Source organism: Oncorhynchus keta, chromosome 35 (assembly GCF_023373465.1).
Source record: "Oncorhynchus keta strain PuntledgeMale-10-30-2019 chromosome 35, Oket_V2, whole genome shotgun sequence".
Classification (NCBI taxonomy): Eukaryota; Metazoa; Chordata; class Actinopteri; order Salmoniformes; family Salmonidae; genus Oncorhynchus; species Oncorhynchus keta.
Window position 1 is genome coordinate 68,929,225 of NC_068455.1, and position 20,967 is coordinate 68,950,191.

General features: G+C 44.3%; 2 protein-coding genes across 12 annotated transcripts in view; one reads left to right on the forward strand and one right to left on the reverse strand.

The window, feature by feature from the left end:
- The window catches only part of LOC127915517 (uncharacterized), a 208,139-nt gene that overhangs the window by 31,871 nt on the left and 155,301 nt on the right, over positions 1–20,967 (reverse strand). The window lies entirely within an intron of this gene.
- Positions 313–11,610, forward strand: LOC118368935 (heterogeneous nuclear ribonucleoprotein C-like). Of its 11 annotated transcripts, none has more exons than XM_052497473.1 (12): positions 330–471; positions 623–696; positions 2,099–2,132; positions 6,179–6,236; positions 6,689–6,805; positions 8,169–8,296; positions 8,475–8,547; positions 8,707–8,754; positions 8,844–9,046; positions 9,811–9,924; positions 10,054–10,205; positions 10,479–11,610. In XM_052497473.1, exons 4-12 carry the CDS (start codon positions 6,232–6,234, stop codon positions 10,560–10,562), a joined length of 924 nt encoding a protein of 307 aa, XP_052353433.1. In that variant the 5' UTR covers positions 330–471; positions 623–696; positions 2,099–2,132; positions 6,179–6,231; the 3' UTR covers positions 10,563–11,610. The 11 variants fall into 11 exon arrangements, with proteins under 11 accessions (XP_052353431.1, XP_052353434.1, XP_052353425.1 ...); XM_052497467.1 differs by having other exon boundaries at positions 331–471; positions 6,686–6,805; XM_052497468.1 differs by having other exon boundaries at positions 337–471; positions 641–696; positions 6,686–6,805.

Genomic DNA, 20,967 nt, shown 5'->3' on the forward strand with positions numbered 1-20,967 from the left:
ATCCATGGATTAGGGCCTAATTAATTCATTTCAATTGACTGATTTCCTTATATGAGCTGTAATTCAGTAAAATAGTTCAACTGTTGTATGTTGCGTTTATATTTGTGTTCGGTATATGTTGTATTTTGTAGTGGAGGCTATTGTTGCACTTCTATGCATGTGTGCATTGTTTCAGTCAGATGGTAGTCTTCTGTTCAAAGATGGAATGTGGAGGCGCCTCTTAGGCGGGGTTTAGTGATATATCAACCAATTCCCGAAGAGATTAAAGTCACGTTCTCCTGACTAGATCCAATAAGATACCAGTATTCCGGATAAGGAGTGAACATACTGCTATGCGTAGCCACAGCGCCATTTCGTGTTAACTGGTTCAAGGTACAGTACAATCTGCCTACTGAATTGGAAACGGATCATATAAGACACCAACCAACACAACGTCGAAATTGTACTCATTTTTCAATAATTGAGCTCCTGGTGAGTATTTTGAATCGAGAACATTTTTCAGATTTTTTTTTTCTTTTTTTTTTCTTTTTTACTTTGAGCTGATCTCTTTCGGACTTTTTATTTTTTTGTTTTGAATGGATTTTTCTGACTGCATTCTCTGAATTTGTGTTGGCTTTTAAAGGCGTGCATTTTGTTGCAGCGACGGGTGGAAAACAGGCTGCGCGTGACTAGTATTGGTTAGCTCTCTACACAGCGGTAATTTTTTTCCCTTTACTTTTCGAATTAGGACTTTTGAACCTTCATTTTTCCAAGTTTACCATAAGAGCATTTTGTGTGTTTTATGGTAATATTTTTATGTGAAGAAAGATCGAAGGTTGTTTCCAATCTGACTGGACAAATGATTAGGCCTAGTAGTATGTGGTCAACATCATGGTCGTCTTTTCCCCACCCAGGAATGACGTTTTTAACAGGGTTTTTATACTGTTCAACCTTTTCATTTTAAGACCCAGTAACATGAATTTCGGTTGTTGAAGTTGACTGCTCAGAAATATTTCCAACGTTTTCTTTTTGGCTTTCTTATTTTTGAGGTTCGCAACAGTGCTCTGTGCATTAGCCCTATTTCTCGAAACAATGACGTAATTTCTGAGGCATTATCTTTTTTCACTATGAAGAGTGAAAGTGGGCGTTCGTTTGCACTGGAATACAAACAATACGGTGTATTGTGTAAGCAAAGACATTTGTTAAATCGAGAAATAGACTACCCTGGCATTGCATTTTGTGATATGAATAATTAAAATATTGTGCAGAATGAGATTTCATGCATCCATAATTTGTGCTTTTATTGAACATTATTGAAATGTGTAGCCTGTTGAAATAGTTGTGGTCAGACTTCTATGTGATCAACGTCCATTAGGCCTACTAGAGCTGATCAGTGAACAAAGCTTCTTATGTAGGAAATCTCCTGTGCTTAAGGCAGTGTTGGTATGCATTGATGATGTGAAGATGCTCTGTTACTATGACAATTTCAGGGAGTTGATTTTGCACCAGTGGATGGATACAGTTTTAATTTTTTTAATTGTTTGTTGATCACCTCCTCTCTGTAGGCCTTACCCAGACCTATTTATTATTTACAAGCCCTAACTAGTAGACCTACTGGCTGTGTCCTAATTCTCTCAAATGGCTTCCTTCCCTTCACAACAGAAAACAGACTAGTTGGACTGAATAGTTTCTTTTTTTTTTCATCGTTTTAATCAAGTCCTGCTGGTCTGGGCCCTCATTTCACAAAGCGTCTCGCACTAGTGGTGGTCTAGGATCAGGTCCCACCTCCCATCCAGTCATTGTAATCTAAAACTGATCCTAGATCAGCACAGCTACTCTGAGATGCTTTGTGAATACAGGGCCAGAAGTCTTGAAGGAAAGGAATATGTGTCTACTGTGGTCTTGACACAGTTTAACAGGTGTGCACCTGACCCCACACCACATTATGTACAGATGGTTACGACTTAGCCTATACATGTATATGGCCACTAACACAATCACAATGATTTGTTTCTAAATCTTCTATCATTAGCATAGCTCGTAGCCTCTGATTATGGGTTCAGTTCAACATTACAGGTGTTCTCTTCTAATTTACATTTTTTTGTTTCCCCTTTTTTAGTTTTTGAGGCATCTTTTTTGAGCAGCGACAAATCGTAAGTTGGTCTCCTGTTTTTTTTTCCACCTCCACGTTGACATCGATTTTGAATCTAGTTGAGTTTTTTCTTTCTGCCTTTGTGAAGTAGCCTTTTTCTCCTTTTGGAAATCCCTAAAGCAAGTAGTTTTCTGCTGCTTTTGTGTTGTGATAGCCTATCACTACTGCCCATTTGTTTTTGTAGTTTTGAGTAGCCTAGTAGTTTGCATTTCACATTGAACCCCTACTTTCCCACTTCTTTTTCTTGATTTAAAAAAACAAACATATTGGTCACCTTCAGAAAGTATTCACATCCCTTGACTTTTTCCATATTTTGTTGTTACACAACCTGAATTTAAAATGAGATTTTTTTTAAATTACAAAGTAATTTTTAAAATATAAATCACTGGCCTACACACAATACCACATAATGTCATTGGGATTGTTTGTAATGGAATTTTTACAAATTTAATCAAATTAAAAGCTGAAATGTATTTAACCCCATTGTTATGGCAAAGCTAAATAAGTTCAGGAGTAAAAATGTACTGACTTGTGTGCAATAATAGTGTTCTACATTTATTTTGGATGATTACATCCCCTCTGTACCCCACACAAACAATTATCTGTAAGGTCAAATCAAATTTTATTTGTCACATACACATGGTTAGCGGATGTTAATGTGAGTGTAGCTAAATGCTTGTGCTTCTAGTTCCGACAATGCAGTAATAACCAACGAGTAATCTAGCTAACAATTCCAAAACTACTACCTTATACACATAAGTGTAAAGGGATAAAGAATATGTACATAAAGATATGAGTGAGTGATGGTACAGAACGGCATAGGCAAGATGCAGTAGATGGTATCGAGTACAGTATGTAAACAAAGTGGCATAGTTAGTGGCTAGTGACACATGTATTACATACAGGTGCAGTAGATGATATAGAGTACAGTATATACGTATACATATGAGAAATAATATAGGGTATGTAAACATTATATTAAGTAGCATTGTTTAAAGTGGCTAGTGATATATTTCCCATCAATTCCCATTATTAAAGTGGCTGGAGTTGAGTCAGTGTGTTGGCAGCAGCCACTCAATGTTAGGTCCCTCAGTCGAGCAGTGAATTTCAACAGATTCAACCACAAAGATGAGGGGTTTTCCAATGCCTCGCAAAGAAAGATAAAGATAAATAAAACAGACATTTAATGTCCCTTTGAGCATAGTGAAGTTAATAATTACACTTTGGATGGTGTATCAATACACTCAGTCACTACAAAGATACAGGCGTCCTTCCTAACTCAGTTTCCAAAGAGGAAGGAAACAGCTCAGGGATTTCACCATGATGCTAATGTTGACTTTAAAACAGTTACATAATTTAATGGTTGTGATAGTAGAATGGATCAACAACATTGTAGTTACTCCGCAATACTAACCTAATTGATGGAGTGAAAAGAAGGAATCGTGTACTATTTTATTTTACATGCATCCAGGCAAGATCCTAGAGGAAAACCTGGTTTAGTCTGCTTTCAATCAGACATTGGGAAATGAATGAACCTTTCAATAGGACAATGACCTAGAACGCAAGGACAAATCTGCACTGGAGTTGTTTACCAATAAGACAGTGGCCAATTTACAGTTTTTAAATAGATTGAAGTCAAAAGGAATGGCAAGACTTGAAAATGGTTGTCTAGCAATGACCAACAACCAATTGGACAGAGCTTAAAGAATAATGGGCAAATGTTGCCCAATCTTAGACCTACCCAGAAAGACACCGCTGTCGTCACTGCACAAGGTGCTTCTACAAAGTTTTGCCTCTGGGTTGACATACTAATGTAAATGAGATATGAATTAAGAAAACATGTCTAAAAACACATTTTCACTTTGTCATTTATGTTGTGTGTAGACTGATGAGAATATTTGAATTCAGGCTGTAACACAACATGTGTGATCAGTATGAATACGGTCTGAAGGCACTGTAACTGACAACATTGGTGACGGGTAACCATCGAAGGGGCTGCTGAGAAACCGGATCCCCCAACTTACCAGGAGTTGAGAAATACTGACCTAACTACTTACTTGTTAACTGGAGATGTTGGCATACGTGACAAATGTTGAAGCACAACACACGCACACACACTAATGAAAGCCTTGAATATAAACCGAAACTGTTCTGCGCTCTTAAACAATTCCACGTGTGGTGTGTCTTTTCACTTCTTGTAAAATAATATCTAAATGGGAAGTGAAGGGAACTATGAGTCTGACTGCATTATAGTATCACCAATAAGGCTAGGGACCTCACGTTGCGATATCACCATACAGGTGCCAATAAGTTATGTATCGGGATTTTTGTCTTCTCACGATTCAGTTTGTTTTGTGATTTAAATGCTGTGACTTTATTGCGATTCGATGTTCCAAACATATTTCTCACCATGTAGAGCGTTGGACTAGTAACCGGAAGGTTGTGAGTTCAAACCCCCGAGCTGACAAGGTACAAATCTGTCGTCCTGCCCCTGAACAGGCAGTTAACCCACTGTTCCCAGGCCGTCATTGAAAATAAGAATGTGTTCTTAACTGACTTGCCTGTTTAAATAAAGGTAAAATTAAAAAAATAAAAATTAAATGTCTTCTGTAGAGGGACAAAGGAAAAATAGCGTAGTTTTGGTACAGCCAACTAGCACAAATTATATTGCAATATTGTCAGAACTGTAGACGATTGTCAAAAATAATGTTCTGATATGTAACTATTGATTCTCCACACACACAACCAACAACGTGTAGTACCACCTTCCAGACTAGAGCCGTGTTCCAATTTATCTCTTCCTCTTGAAAGGAAATGACTTAAATAATAAATGTAGTGGAACTCACTGGCCTTTGCCAATACAATGCTTTATATATTTGTGGGGAACAACGGCACACTTCAGGAGAAAGGAGAGATTATTGGGACTCTAGGATTATGTCCCTCTCCAGCCCATAATAGTCACAGCCGTGCGTGTTATATCACCTCTTACTAGGGTCACATGACCTGCCTGCGTTCTCCCCTCATCGACGCTGGTAGATACTAACCCAGCCTTGTCAACTGGCCAGGCGTGACAACACATCCTAGCCAAAATCACTAACTGAAAAGTGCATTAAGCTTTTGGATAGACACCCAGCCCCAACACGGCAGTGTGATCTGAAATGTGTGTCCACCGTACAGAGAACGCTGTGGAGCCTTCTATTTTTATCATTTATGAAAGTGGACACAAGCCACGAGGGGCTCTGCTTTGGGATTTACAAAGACAGACATTTGAGAATGTCCTCCCCACACCATGTAATAACATATCCCTTGGTCACATCCCAAATGACACCCTATATGTTCCCTGTAAAGTGCACTACTTTTGACCATAACCCTATGGGCCCTGTTTAGAAGTAGTGCACTATATAGGGTATAGGGTGCCAATTGGGACTCTGCTTCGATTTGCCACAAAAAATGCCTAATAATGAAAGCCAGTGACTTAAATCACTTCCTGTTAATGTAGTTCACAGACATTTATGAGAGGTCACGTGTCAAGAGTACACGTGGTAGCTAATATACTTATTGGATGTATCCCAAATAGCAGTCTATTCCCTCAAGTTCACTACTTTTGACTGGAGCCCTCTGAGCCCCTATGGTGGGTTATGTATGGCATAGGGTGGCATGGGATGCAGTCATTCTATTATTTAGTGTCTCTGAGGTTGTCATGCCAGCCGTGGATCATATTGTTTGTGTATCTAATGACTGCTGTATGCTCAGGTACTTTGTCATGCTAAGTCTTGTTTGTTATGATAATACTATTTGTCCAACAGGTTTTGGGGGTGCTACTTCTTCCTTTACCGCTACAACTTTTGTTTTTTATGTGTGTGGTATATTCCCCCCCCAAGTACCTCATGGGGGCAGCACTGATCCAAAAACAAGAAATACTGAACTTCTGGAGACTTTTCTCATTCTAGAGACATCGCCCCCTCCCTGTAGATGAAATACATCTCCCACAATGCATTGCTGAGCTCCAGCTCAAATTACCAATAATGACACTCTTCTCTCCAACAGAAACAGGTAGGCAGGCAGGCAGGCAGACCACGACCGTCCAGGGTACAGGCAATATGGAGTGAGTTCTGGCTATTTCAACCCTGCCTATATGTTCTCTAGATGTAGGAACAGAAGGCTTTAAACCCTGAAATCTGTGCAAAATGGCTGTTGACAAACGTGTATGTGACAATGACAACACCCACCTTCCTGTGCACAAAACAATTACCTTAGATTATAGGCACATGAAAGTCCACCTACACAGTCACCATGTACTGTGAGCCATCACCCAAAGTGACCTACATACACAATGAAGGGGATGCTTGTTTTTAAACAACTGTGTGTGTCTGTGTATAGACACACACACCGAAATCAGGTCCAGTTTATGTTGAAAAGCATCTCCAAACAGGCACATGGTCACAGACCCGCATATCCACACACTCAGCTTACATCTCTCTCTCTCTCCCCCCTCTGTTTCCCTGCTCTTTTCCTTTCATCCCCTCCTCATAAACAACGGTGTCCCACCACCAGTAGCTTGATGGCTGGCAACGTTACCAACAAGACTGACCCTCGCTCCCTCAACTCCCGGGTCTTCATCGGGAACCTCAACACTCTCCTGGTCACCAAGGCAGACGTGGAGGCCATCTTCAGGTTGGGAGCATGGACAGTACTATGCAGGGTTGCACAATTCCCCTATATATATATATATATATATATATCTGAAACAAAAATATAAATGTAACATGAAACATTTTCAGAGATTTTATTGAGTTACAGTTCATATAAGGAAATCAGTCAATATAAATCAATTCATTAGGCTCTAATCTATAGATTTTAGATGACTGTGCAGCCATAGGCCCACCCACTGGGGAGACAGGCCCACCCACTGGGGAGACAGGCCCACCCACTGGGGAGACAGGCCCACCCACTGGGGAGACAGGCCCACCCACTGGGGAGCCAGGCCCACCCACTGGGGAGCCAGGCCCACCCACTGGGGAGACAGGCCCACCCACTTGACAGACAGGCCCACCCACTGGGGAGACAGGCCCACCCACTGGGGAGACAGGCCCACCCACTTGACAGACAGGCCCACCCACTTGACAGACAGGCCCACCCACTGGGGAGCCAGGCCCACCCACTGGGGAGCCAGGCCCACCCACTGGGGAGCCAGGCCCACCCACTGGGCAGCCAGGCCCACCCACTGGGGAGACAGGCCCACCCACTGGGGAGCCAGGCCCACCCACTGGGGAGCCAGGCCCACCCACTGGGGAGCCAGGCCCAGGCAATCAGAATTATTTACAGACAGGGCCTATTATTTACAGACAGGGCTTTTATTACAGACAGAAATTCTCTAAATTGACGTCAGAGGCAGCTTATGGTAGAGAAATCAACATTCAATTCTTTGGCAACGGCTCTGGTGGACAATCCTGCAGTTGGCATGACAATTGCATGCTAGAGACATCTGTGGCATTGTGTTATGACAACTGCACATTTTAGTGGCCTTTTATTGTCCCCAGCACAAGGTGCACCTGTGTAATGATCATGCTGTTTAATCAGCTTCTTGAAATGCCACACCTGTCAGGTGGATGGATTATCTTGTCACGGTAGAAATGTTCACTAACAGGGATGTAAACAAATTTGTGCAAAACAATTGGAGAGAAATAAGCTTTTGTGTGTATGGAAAATGTATGGTATCTTTTATTTCAGCTCATTAAACATGGGACCAACACTTTACATGTTGCGTTTCATATTTTTGTTCAGTGTATATTTTTTATTCTGGTTGGAACATTTTCTGTAATCAGAAGGGAATAAGCAGGAAATCCGCAATCGTCTAATCACGATTGCTGGAAAACTGAAAAGTTACCGGGATTTCGCACACCTAGTACTATGGTAATCTCTGCTCCCACCTCTCCAGTCCCTGTGTACATGTTTCTATGGAGGGGTTGGGATGAAGCAAAAGACAAGTTTCCATTCATTGTACATTGGGCAATAACATAACCTTCTTTATCTTCAGCAAGTACGGCAAGATAGTGGGCTGCTCCGTGCACAAGGGGTTCGCCTTTGTCCAGTATGCCAATGAGAGGAATGCCCGGGCCGCCGTAGGGGGCGAGGATGGGAGGATGATCGTAGGACAGGTGCTGGGTAAGAACCTGGGCCGTGTTTTCTGCTCCTTCTTCCATGTCTTCCCTTTACCTCTTCTGAAGGCATAGTAGATGTAGATGTGGTCACTTGGATTTGACGCCCCGTCTTGATTTAAACTTTCTCTCATTTGCCTCCTTTCTCTGCTCTTTGTTTCTCCCCCCTCTCCTCTCTCTCTCAGACATTAACCTTGCTTGCGAACCGAAGCATCAGAGATTGAAGACTGTGAAGCGCTCTGCGGGAGATATGTACAGGTGTGTGAATTTAAATAGGATCTTTACCAAGTGCTCCAGTCAATCCTTTTTGTGTAAAAATAAATGCATGTAAATGTTGAACTATGCAATCTACTGTTCCAACCTTTCTGTCTCGCTCTTTTGTTTCTCTCTTCTCTTTCTTTCTGCTTTATTCCTCAGTTCTTCATTTGATTTGGAATATGACTTCCAGAGAGATTACTATGACCGGTGAGTCTACCTTTCTCGGTTGCCACTCCCAATACTGACAAAAGGATAAAGAATTATTTATTTTTTTGCTGTTTGTTTTGCTGTTGTAGGATGTACCCGTACCAGTCCCGCGTGCCCCCTCCACCTCCTCCCCCCCTGTCCCGGGCGGTGATCCCCTCCAAGCGGCCCCGGGTCAGTTTGAGTGGAGGCGGTGGAGGAAGAGGAGGTGGAGGAGCAGGGGGCAGCCGACGCACCAAGTCCAACTTCTCATCCTCCAGGAGCAGCCAGAGCAGGGTCTCCACCTCACGCACCAGTCAGTACCACTCACACACACATGGAATTACAGATGCTTTTGACACTTCCCACAGTGACGATATACACTGAGTATACCAGACATCAGGAACACCTTCCTAGTTGCACCCCCCCCCTCCCTTTGCACTCAGAACAGCATCAATTCGTCGGGGCATGGACTTTACAGGGTGTTGAAAAGCGTTACACAGGGATGCTGGCCCATGTTTATTCCAATGCTTCCCACAGATTGGCTGGATGTCCTTTGGGTGGTGGACCATTCTTGATACACACGGGAAACTATTGAGCATGAATAACCCAGCAGCGTTGCAGTTCTTGACACAAACCGGTGCGCCTGGCACATACTATCATACCCAGTTTAAAGACACCCAAATCTGATTGAAGTGGATTTAACAAGTGACATCAGTAAGGGATCATAGCTTTCACCTGGATTCACCCGGTCAGTCTATGGCATGGAAAGAGCAGGTGTTCGTCATGGATTTTATACTCTAGTATATGATAATATTTGCCATTTTAGCAGATGCTTTAATCCAAAGTGACGTACTCATGCTTGCATGTGTTTTTACGTATTGGTGGTCCCGTGAATCAAACCCACAATGCTGGTATTGCAAGCCCCACTACACACAATATAACCACACACTAACTCTGAATTGACTCCAGTCATTTACCCTGTAGACACATGAATCCATGTTCATTATATGGAAGTGAAATCCATACCTACTGTTAATGTATTCCTCTGACACTTTTTATCCCCTCTCTCTAACCCAGTGAAGGCAGATGACCTGCAGACCATCAAGAGAGAGCTGACCCAGATCAAACACAAGGTGGACTACCTGCTGGAGAGTCTGGAACGCATGGAGAAGGACCACACCAAGAAGTTAGGTAGGATGGGACAGACACTAGTGAGGAAGTACACATTGTTGCCCACTGCATTTTCAAACATTAGGTATGAAACAACACTTTTTTTTGTATATCAATAAACCTCTCCCTCCCATCCGCCTCTCTCCCCAGACATGAAGAGTAGTGGGAAGCCGGAACTCGGGGAGGTGTCTCCTCTCCACTGTGGAGGAAAGAAGGAGGAGAGCTTGAAGAGAGAGAGGGAGAGCCAACTGCTCAATGACTCTGAAGAGGAGGAGGGAGACCTACTGGAGGAGGAGGAGGAGGTGAGGGGGATGGAGGAGGTGAGCGTGGGATTAGAGAGTGGAGCAAACTGAGGTGGTGGAGATTTAGGAGAGGCGAGATCAGTACTTGAGAGGGAATGGAGCGGAATGGAAAAGAGTTTGAGGTGTAGTGGTGCATCCCAAATGGCACCCTTATTTCCAATATAGTGCCCTAATTTTGACCAGGTCCTGGTAGAAAGTAGTGCACTATACAGGGAATAGGGTGACATTTTGGGAATCAGTGTCTAATATCAGGTTATTGAATGTTCTTTGCAGGTGAAGAGTCGAGGAAGGGAAGATGACGATGAAGAGGAGGAAGGTGAGGATGATGGAGATAGCGCCAACGGAGACGACTCTTAAACACCGCAAGATTGTCTGTTCGCACACATACATACAGGCACACACACACACACACACACACACTCCCTGACATACACAAAAGGAAATGTGTATAATTACATAGCAACACACATGCAGTACATGGACAGCTGTTCCTACTGAACTCACTATTCATATGGACATTTCCACTATACCATTCTGAACGTGTGCTCACCTACACATTCAGTAACACTCTACCAGTTATGTCAAGCAAATATCTGTCCCTTTTCTTCTCTTTGGATTTCTCTCCGATGTATTAGTTTGTAGCCTCATACGGCCATCCTGATCTCTCCATTTACATTGTTTGTGAATTGAAATGAAATGAGAGAGCGTGCGCAGCAGTCAGGTTGGTGGACCAGGCTAATTATTTGGCCCCGGATCAAAGATTTTCTTTATGTATACCGTATGTATCTTGAAAAATAGTTTTATTCTAGTTGTACTAGTCCAGATACAGTGGATCTCAAACCTCTCCTCAGAGACCCCAGTCGTTCCATGTTTTTGATCTATTCCACAGCTAGCACACCTGATCAACTAATCATCATGTTCTTGACTAGGCCAATCAGACGAGTTAGTTCAGGGCTCCGCAACATTGTGAAACATCTGGGGGTCCCGAGAGGTTTTTAAACCACTGGACTGGAGGATCTTGGCACCTGCTGCGTCCACCAGCAGGTGGCACTGTGCAATGACATTTTTACACACCTAGGCTACCGTGAAATGTGGTGCTGGAGTTGGAAGATTTTACAATGACCATATTATAAAAATCGTAAACAATGAAACAGAAATGTATAGGAAGATTTCATGCCAGGATTGTCTAATGTATGCCGTTTTCTTTGCCCTGAATGATTTTGCTTGTTTCTTTTTTAGCTTACTTATTTGTGTCAGGAAATACACTTTGACTTAGTATAACCTTGAGTTCTGTAATGGATGTTATCCATGTTGGTGTGTTTGTCTCGGTTGCCGTGTGATTTCAGTTGACCATTACTTTGACTGTGCTTGTGAATTAAAAACTTCCAAGTGGAAATGCTCCAGGCCAGATTGTCTTTGAGCTGTTTGTAATCAAGGTGTGTGTATGGCGCATGTTTCTGCTAATTCTAGGTTAACCGATTAAAGCTACTCAGCCACATACGGCATTAACATATGACATGGTAACTCAAAATGCATGGTAAACAAGTGGTTAACTACTTGTGTTCCCCTTACAGGAGAATGTGTCTTGTCAGGTCCTTAATGACAGAAATAAGCCAGGACTGCTTCCCTCAGCACTGCTCAGAATAAGCCAACCTGGTCTCAGGGGTAGAAGTAACATAGTAAATTGAAATGTTCTAAACTGAAATTAGTATAATACTTTGTTACATTTGGTGTGGCATGTATTAATTTGTGACTGTCCATCCATGTTGCATGATATGTTACAAATTAAACATTCTCTTAGCTAATTTTGACTAGGTGGCCAAAGCTAGTGTTAAGTGGCTAACATTAACAAGGCTAGGGGTTATTGGAAGGGTTAGCTAACATGCTAAAAAGTATTAAGTAGTTGCTAATTATCTCAAATGCTACCCCGACTAACCACCCTCATTTTGATTTGCCTTATGTAACCATACCAAACGCAACAGTTCATACTAATTTGAGTGTCCCGTATTATCATTTACTATGTTACGTCTAGTCTGAGACCAGCCAGAATAAGCAGAGCTCTCTTCCAGAGGAATTCCTCAGCTATGCTGACCTTTCTGAGAATGGCCCAGACATCTGAGCAGAAGTGAAGGGTTAAAACACGCAGTATCTGACACACACTACTTGAAATCACTATGGATATACAGGTAAACACTTGAGTAAATGAGGGATATAAAGTATATTGAAAGCAGATGCTTCCACACAGGTGTGGTTCCTGAGTTAAGTAATTAACATCCCATCATGCTTAGGGTCATAAATAAAAATTCCCAGCTGCCCATTATTCTGGCTACCAGGACTAGAAGAAAATATCTTAGTGACTTTGGTATCAAAGGAGCATAGGGACTGTGTGTCTCATCGGTTCTCAACCGATGTGAACACTTACCGGAGATTCTGCAGCAGTGCCCGAGTTGGTGTTTTCCAACACCATCAACAAAATACCAAATTATGTAATTTCTCATGGAAGAATGGTGTTGCATCCAATAGAGTTCGACATTTTTCGAATATATGCCAAGGTGTATTTAAGATGACCTGGTGGCCCAACACACTATTAAGAAACTTTGTTGGTGTTTCCTTTATTTTGTCATTTATCTGTATATTGGATTATAATAATTAAAGATAAGTTCAAATCCTTGGCGACAACGTCGTTAACAGTCTCAATTGCTACCGCATATAGGTATGGGGATAGAGCCAGCTGGTAAACCAGATTACCTTGGAGATTCTGGAGATGGTTACTGGCCACCCCTCATAGCCTGGTTCTTCTCTAGGTTTCTTCCTAGGTTCTGGCTTTTCTAGGGAGTTTTTCCTAGCCACCGTGCTTCTACACCTGCATTACTTGCTGTTTGGGGTTTTAGGCTGGGTTTCTGTACAGCACTTTGAGATATCAGCTGATGTAAGAAGGGCTTTATAAATACATTTGATTTACTACTAGTCAGCATTCAGGATCAGGTGGTTGGTTGGTTGGGAGGTAGAGATAGCAACCAGTAAACAACATTCAGTATCAGGTGGTTGGTTGGGAGGTTGCAACCACTAGACAACATTTAGTATCAGGTGGTTGGTTGGGAGGTGGAGATAGCAACCACTAGACAACATTCAGTATCAGGTGGTTGGTTGGGAGGAAGGAATAGTTCAATGGTATTGGTATTTGGTATTTTATTAGGATCCCCATTGGCTGTTGCAAAAGCAGCAGCTACTCTTCCTGGGGTCCACACAAAACATGAAACATAATACAGAACATCAATAGACAAGAACGGCTCAAAGAGAGAACTACATACATTTTTTTGCCTACATATCAATGCATACACACAAACTATCTAGGTCAAATAGGGGAGAGGCGTTGTGCCTCGAGGTGTTGCTTTATCTGGTTTTTCTTAAAATCAGGTTTGCTGTTTATTTCAGCAATATGAGATGGAAGTTCCATACGATTAGGGCTCTGTAAATAATGTACACTTTCTTGAATTTGTTCTGGATTTGGGGACTGTGAAAAGACCCCTGGTGGCATGTCTGGTGGGATAAGTGAGTGTGTGTCAGAGCTGTGTGTAAATTGACTCTGCAAACAATTTGGGATTTACAACACAATGTTTCTTATAAAAAGAAGTGATGCAGTCAGTCTCTCCTCAAGTCTTAGCCAAGAGAGACTGGCATGTATAGTATTTATATTAGCCCTTTGATTACAATGAAGAACAAAATGTGCTGCACTGTTCTGAGCAAACTGCAGCTTAACGAGGTCTTTTCTTCCAGCACTAGACCACATGACTGGACAATAATCAAGATAAGACAAAACTAGAGCCTGCAAAACTTGCTTTTTGGAGTGTGGTGTCAAAAAAGAAGAGCATCTCTTTATTACAGCCAGACCTCTCATCTTTACAACCATTGAATCTATATGTTTTGACCATGACTGTTTACAATATTTTTTATTTTTTACCTTTATTTACCTAGGCAAGTCAGTTAAGAACAAATTATTATTTTCAATGATGGCCTAGGAACAGTGGGTTAACTGCCTGTTCAGGGGCAGAACGACAGATTTGTACCTTGTCAGCTCGGGGATTTGAACTTGCAACCTTTCGGTTACTAGTCCAACGCTCTAACCACTAGGCTACCCTGCCGCCAAGTAATCTTTGTTAAAGGTTTCAGTGACTTCATTATCTGTGGTTGCTGATGTGTATATTGTTGAATCATCAGCATACATGGACACACATGCTTTGTTTAATGCCAGTGGCAGGTCACTGGTAAAAAATAGAAAATAGTAGAGGGCCTAGAGAGCTGCCCTGCGGTACACTACACTTTACATGTTTGACATTAGAGAAGCTTCCAACAAGGCCATTTGAGTTCTATTAGATATATAGCTCTGAATCCACAATTATGCATAGGTTGAAAAGCCACAAGACATACGTTTTTTCAACCATATCTTATGGTCAATAATATCAAAGGCTGCATTGAAATCTAACAGTACCGCTCCCACAATCTTATTATTATCAATTTCTTTCAACCAATCATCAGTCATTTGTGTCAGTGCAGTACATGTTGAGTGCCCTTCTCTATAAGCAAGCTGAAAGTCTGTTGTTCATTTGTTTACAGAGAAATAGGATTGTATTTGGTTGAACACAATTTTTTCCAACAGTTTGCTAAGAGCTGGCAGCAAGCTTATAGGTAGGTCTGCTGTTCGAACCAGTAAAGGCCGCTTTACCGCTCTTGGGTAGTGGAATTACTTTGGCTTCCCTCCAGGCCTGAGGACAAAGACTTTCCTCTAGGCTCAGATTAAGAATATGACAGATAGGAGTGGCTATAGAGTCAGCTACCATCATCAGTAGCATTCCATCTAAGTTAAATGATAGAATGTAACCTGAAGAGAGGTCATTGTGGCTAAAAGAGAGTGGGAGGTGAGAAGGGAGAGGGGGATGCGAAGGGTGTGAGAGAAGAGAGAGATGAAAGAGGAGCAACAGGGGGGTCATGGGACAGGGAGCGGCAGAAAGAGGAAGAGAGAAGAACAGTGGGAGAGATGGAGCTGTAAACCCATTTATCAGTGTCTCCCACTGGGAAGTGTGTGGATATGTGCCCGTGCATGTGCGTCTGTGTATTCTTGTGTGTGTGTACGTGTCCATGCATGTGCGTCTGTGTATTCTTGTGTGTGTGTACGTGTCCATGCATGTGCGTCTGTGTATTCTTGTGTGTGTACGTGTCCATGCATGCGTGTGTGTATTCTTGTGTGTGTACGTGTCCATGCATGCGTGTGCGTGTATTTTTGTGTGTGTACGTGTCCATGCATGCGTGTGTATTTTTGAGTGTGTACTTGTCTATAAGTGTGTGTGTGTGTGTGCGTAATTTGTGTTTGAGAATGGTATTGTGCTGTGGTTGCCCTGTGACTAGCCTCAGAGCTGGACTGAATGTCAATGAGAACTCCAGAAGAGAAAAAAAAACTGGTGAGAGGAGAGGAACATGTCGAGGGGGACAGAAGAAAGGGAGGGAGAGGAACAGGTCGAGGGGGACAGAAGAAAGGGAGGGAGAGGAACAGGTCGAGGGGGACAGAAGAAAGGGAGGCAGAGGAGAGGAACAGGTCGAGGGGAACAGAAGAAAGGGAGGGAGAGGAGAGGAACAGGTCGAGGGGGACAGAAGAAAGGGAGGGAGAGGAGAGGAACAGGTCGAGGGGGACAGAAGAAAGGGAGGGAGAGGAGAGGAACAGGTCGAGGGGGACAGAAGAAAGGGAGGGAGAGGAGAGGAACAGGTCGAGGGGGACAGAAGAAAGGGAGGGAGAGGAGAGGAACAGATCGAGGGGGACAGAAGAACGGGAGGGAGAGGAGAGGAACAGGTCGAGGGGGACAGAAGAAAGGGAGGGAGAGGAGAGGAACAGGTCGATGGGGACAGAAGAAAGGGAGGGAGAGGAGAGGAACATGTCAAGGGGGACAGAAGAAAGGGAGGGAGAGGAGAGGAACAGGTTGAGGGGGACAGAAGAAAGGGAGGGAGAGGAGAGGAACAGGTCGAGGGGGACAGAAGAACGGGAGGGAGAGGAGAGGAACATGTCGATGGGGACAGAAGAAAGGGAGGGAGAGGAGAGAGGGAACACATTACAAGAAAAGAGAGAGGGAAGAAGACAGGGAGTCTGTCTGTAAAAGTGCAGTCTTAGAGAAAGGAGGAGAGAAGAGGTGGAGCTGGTGCTTAGGGCTGTTTTGTTTCCTGCCTTTTTTCTCCCTTTGAAGATGTGCAGGGAGGGAGGGAGGTAGGGAGGGAGAGAGAGGATTAGCTATATCTGTCTTTCTCCCTCTTTCCTTGATGCTGTCCCTTGCAGACTCGTTTTATATTCCTCCCTCCATACGTCCTCTCTGTCATTAGCAAGTTCTCTCTCTCTCTCCCTCCTGAGCCATTGTTGAGGTCAAACAATACTGAGTGTTGTTCCAGATTAGTACCAGAGAGAGAGAGAGAGAGAAAGTGAGAGAGAATAGATAGTCAATCAGGAATATCCCTGTATAACACAATCCACTACACCACTACCAGGAATCTGCTTGTGAAAAACACATAAATAAAGTGGATTTCATGAATAGATGTGTACACAGAATTTGCAAGCTACAGAAAATGTACTATGTAAACCAATTTTTGGAAAATAATAGGATTATGCCAATGAGCTTCCAGCATGCATCAATTTATATTTAATCTGTTGAAAATAGGGTATTGGCAACAGTGGCCGTGTGTGTGTGTGGGGCTGGGGGGTTGGCAAGAGAGAGGAAAAGAGTCCTGTGTCTATGAATAGAGTCAAAAAGAGTTAGTGCAAAAAGGGCACATGCAGATAGTCCAGGTAACTATTTGTGTTGGTCCCATATTTCTTGAGCTGAAATAAAAGATCCCAGAAATATTCCATTAGCACAAAAAGCTTATTCTCTCAAATTTTGTGCACAAATTTGTTTAAATCCCTGTTAGTGAGCATTTATCCTTTGCCAAGATAATCCATCCACCTGACAGGTGTGGCATATCAAGAAACTGATCAAACAGCATGAACATTACACAGGGGCACCTTGTGCTGGGGACAATAAAAGGTCACTCTAAAATGTTTTGTTTTGTCACAACACAATGCCACAGATGTATCAAGTTTTGAGGGAGTATGCAATTGGCATGCTGACTGAAGGAATGTCCACCAAAGCTGTTGCCAGAGAATTGAGTGTTCATTTCTCTACCATAAACTGCCTCCAACGTCGTTGTAGAGAATTTGGCAGTACGTCCAACCAGCTATTTAGCAGTCTGATGGCTTGTGGGTAGAAGCTGTTCAGGAGCCTTTTAGACTTTTTTGCCATGCGATAGCAAAGAGAACGGTCTATGACTTGGGTGGCTGGAGTCTTTGAAAATGTTTGGCCCTCTCTCTGACACTGCCTGGTATAGAGGCCCTGATGGCAGAGAGTTCAACCCCAGTGATGTACTGGGCCGTACACAATACCCTCTGAAGCGCCTTGCGGTCGGATGCCGAGCAGTTGCCATACCAAGAGGTGATGCAACCAGCCAGGATGCTCACGATGGTGCAGCTGTAGAACTTTTTGAGAATCTGAGGGCCCATGCCAAATCTTTTCAGACTCCTGAGGGGTAATAGGCTTTGTCGTATCCCTCTTCACAACTGTGCTAGTGTGTTTGGACCAAGATAGGTCCTTAGCGATGTGGACACTGAGGAACCTGAAGTTCTCAACCATCTCCACTACAGATCCGTTGATGTGAATGGGGGCGTGTTCAGCCCTCATTTCCAGTAGTCAACGATAAGCTCCTTTGTCTTGCTCACGTTGAGGGAGAGGTTTTCCTAGCACCACACTTCCAGGTCTCTAACCTCTCTATAGGCTGTCTCATGGTTGTTGCTGATCAGGCCCACCACCGTTGTGTCATCAGCAAACTTAGTGATGGTGTTGGAGTTGTGCGCGGCCACGAAGTCGTTGGTGAACAGGGAGTACAGGAGGGGACTAAGCACGCACCCCCGAGGGGCCCCAATGTCGAGGGTCAGTATGGCGGATGTGTTGTTGCCTACCTTCACCACCTGGGGGCAGCCCATCAAGAAATTCAGGATCCAGTTTCAGAGGATGGTGTTCCATCCCAGGGACCTTCGCTTAATGATGAGTTTGGGGGCACTATTGTGTTGAATGCTAAACTGTACTAAATTAACAGCATTCTCACATAGTTGTTTCTCTTCTCCAGGTGTGAAAGAGGAGTGTGGAGTTTAATAGAGATTGCGTCATCTGTGGATCTGTTTGGGAGGTATGCAATTTGGAAAAGATCCAGGGTTTCTGGGATGAGAGTGTTGATGTGAGCCATGACCTGCCTTCCAAAGCATTTCATGGCTACAGACCCGAGTTCTACGAGGCAGTAGTCAGTTAGACATGTTACCTTGGCGATCTTGGGCACATTGACTATGGTGGTCTGCTTGGAACATGTAGGTATTATAGACTGGGTCAGGAAGAGGTTGAAAATGTCAATGAAGACACTTGCCAGCTGATCAGCGCATGCTCCGAATACGCATCCTGCAATCCGTCTGGCCCTGCGGCCATGTGAATGTTAACCTGTTTAAAGGTCTTACTCACATCGGCTACGGAACAGCTGGTGCACTCATGCATTGTTCAGTGTTGTTTGCCTTGAAGGGAGCATAAAAGGCATTTAGCTCGTCTGGTAGGCTTGCGTCACTGGGCAGCTCTCGGCTGGGTTTCCCTTTGTAAACCATGATGGTTTTTAAACCATGCCACATCCGACAGGCATCAGAGCCAGTGTAATAGGATTTGATCTTAGTCCTTTATTTCAGGTTTTGCCTGTTTGGTGGTTCATCAGAGGGTGTTGCAGGAATTCTTATAAGTGTCCGGATTTGTGTCCCGCTCCATGAAAGCGGCAGCTCTAGCCTTTAGGTCAGTATGGATGTTGCCTGTAATCCATGGCTTCTGGTTGGGATATGAACGATATTCATTGGATCACTTCGTATTGAGCTCGTCACTGGTACTTCCTGTTTGAGGTTTTGCTTGTAATCAGGAATCAGGAGGATAGAGTTATGGTCAGATTTGCAAAATGGAGGCAGAGGGAGAGCTCTGTATGCGTCTGTTTTTGGAGTAAAGGTGACTAGTTGCACAGGTGACATGCTGGTAGAATTGGGGTAAATCGGATTACAGTTTTCCTGTGTTAAAATCAACAGCCACTAGGAGCGCCGCCTCTGGATGAGCATTTTCTTGTTTGTGACCATATACAGCTTGTTGAGTGTGGTCTTAGTGCCAGCATCGGGTTTGTGGTGGCAAATAGACAGCTAAGAAAAATATAGATGGAAACTAAATTGGTAAATAGTATGGTCAACAGCTTATCATGAGGTTTTCTAACTGAGGGGAGCAGAACCTCAAGGCTTCTTTTCTATTAGGGATTGCGCATCAGTCTTTGTTGACAAAGAGACACACCACACCCCCACGGATCTTACCGGATGCTCCTGTTCTGAGGATGGGAGCAAGAGAGAAAGGAACAAAGCGAGAGTGAACATTAGAGAGAGAGAGGGGACAGAGAGAGGGAGGGTGGGGGTAGGGGGCTGTAGAGAGAGAGGGGGGAGAGAGAGCGAGGGAGTGGGACAGAGAGAGAGAGACAGAGGGTGGGGGCAGTAGAGAGAGGGTGGGGGCAGTAGAGAGAGAGAGGGGGATGTAGAGAGAGAGAGGGTGGGGGCAGTAGAGAGAGAGGGGGGCAGCAGAGAGAGAGAGGGTGGGGGCCAGTGGAGAGAGAGAGGGTGGGGCAGTAGAGAGAGAAAGAGGGTGGGGGCAGTAGAGAGAGAGAGAGAGGGGTGGGGGCAGTAGAGAGAGAGAGGGTGGGGGCAGTAGAGAGAGGGTGGGGGCAGTAGAGAGAAGGAGACGGTGGGGGCAGTAGAGAGAGAGAGGGTAGGGGCGGTAGAGAGAGATAGGGTAGAGGCAATAGAGACAGATAGGGTCGAGGCAGTAGAGAGAGAGAGAGGGTGGGGGCAGTAGAGAGAGGGAGGGGGCAGTAGAGAGCGGGAGACGTTGGGGCAGTAGAGAGAGGGTGAGGGCAGTAGAGAGAGAGGGGGGTGGTGGCAGTAGAGAGAGAGGGTGGGGGCAGTAGAGAGAGAGAGGGGTGGGGGGCAGTAGAGAGAGAGAGGGTGGGGGCAGTAGAGAGAGAGGGGGTGGGGGCAGTAGACAGAGAGAGAGAGAGAGAGAGAGAGAGAGAGAGAGAGAGAGAGAGAGAGAGAGAGAGAGAGAGAGAGAGAGAGAGAGAGAGAGAGAGAGATAGGGTGGGGGCAGTAGAGAGAGAGAGAGAGAGAGAGAGGGTGGGGGCAGTAGAGAGAGAGAGGGTGGGGGCAGTAGAGAGAGAGAGAGAGGGTGTGGGTAGTAGAGAGAGAGAGGGTGTGGGTAGTAGAGAGAGAGGGTGTGGGTAGTAGAGAGAGAGAGAGAGAGAGAGAGAGAGAGAGAGAGAGAGAGAGAGAGAGAGAGAGAGAGAGAGAGAGAGAGAGGGTGGGGGCAGTAGGGAGAGAGAGGGTGGGGGCAGTAGGGCAGTAGAGAGAGAGAGAGAGGGTGTGGGTAGTAGAGAGAGAGAGGGTGTGGGTAGTAGAGAGAGAGAGAGGGTGGGTAGTAGAGAGAGAGAGAGAGAGAGGGTGGGGGCAGTAGAGAGAGAGAGAGAGGGTGTGGGTAGTAGAGAGAGAGAGGGTGGGGGCAGTAGAGAGAGAGAGGGTGGGGGTAGCAGAGAGAGAGAGGGTGGGGGCAGTAGAGAGAGAGAGGGTGTGGGTAGTAGAGAG

Bases quoted from the DNA above. Each gene is read 5' to 3' on its own strand.
- LOC118368935 (XM_052497465.1), top strand. The intron at 8,755-8,843 runs GTGAGTCTACCT...TTGCTGTTGTAG, and splicing joins CAGAGAGATTACTATGACCG to GATGTACCCGTACCAGTCCC. The intron at 9,047-9,810 runs GTCAGTACCACT...TCTCTAACCCAG, and splicing joins GGTCTCCACCTCACGCACCA to TGAAGGCAGATGACCTGCAG.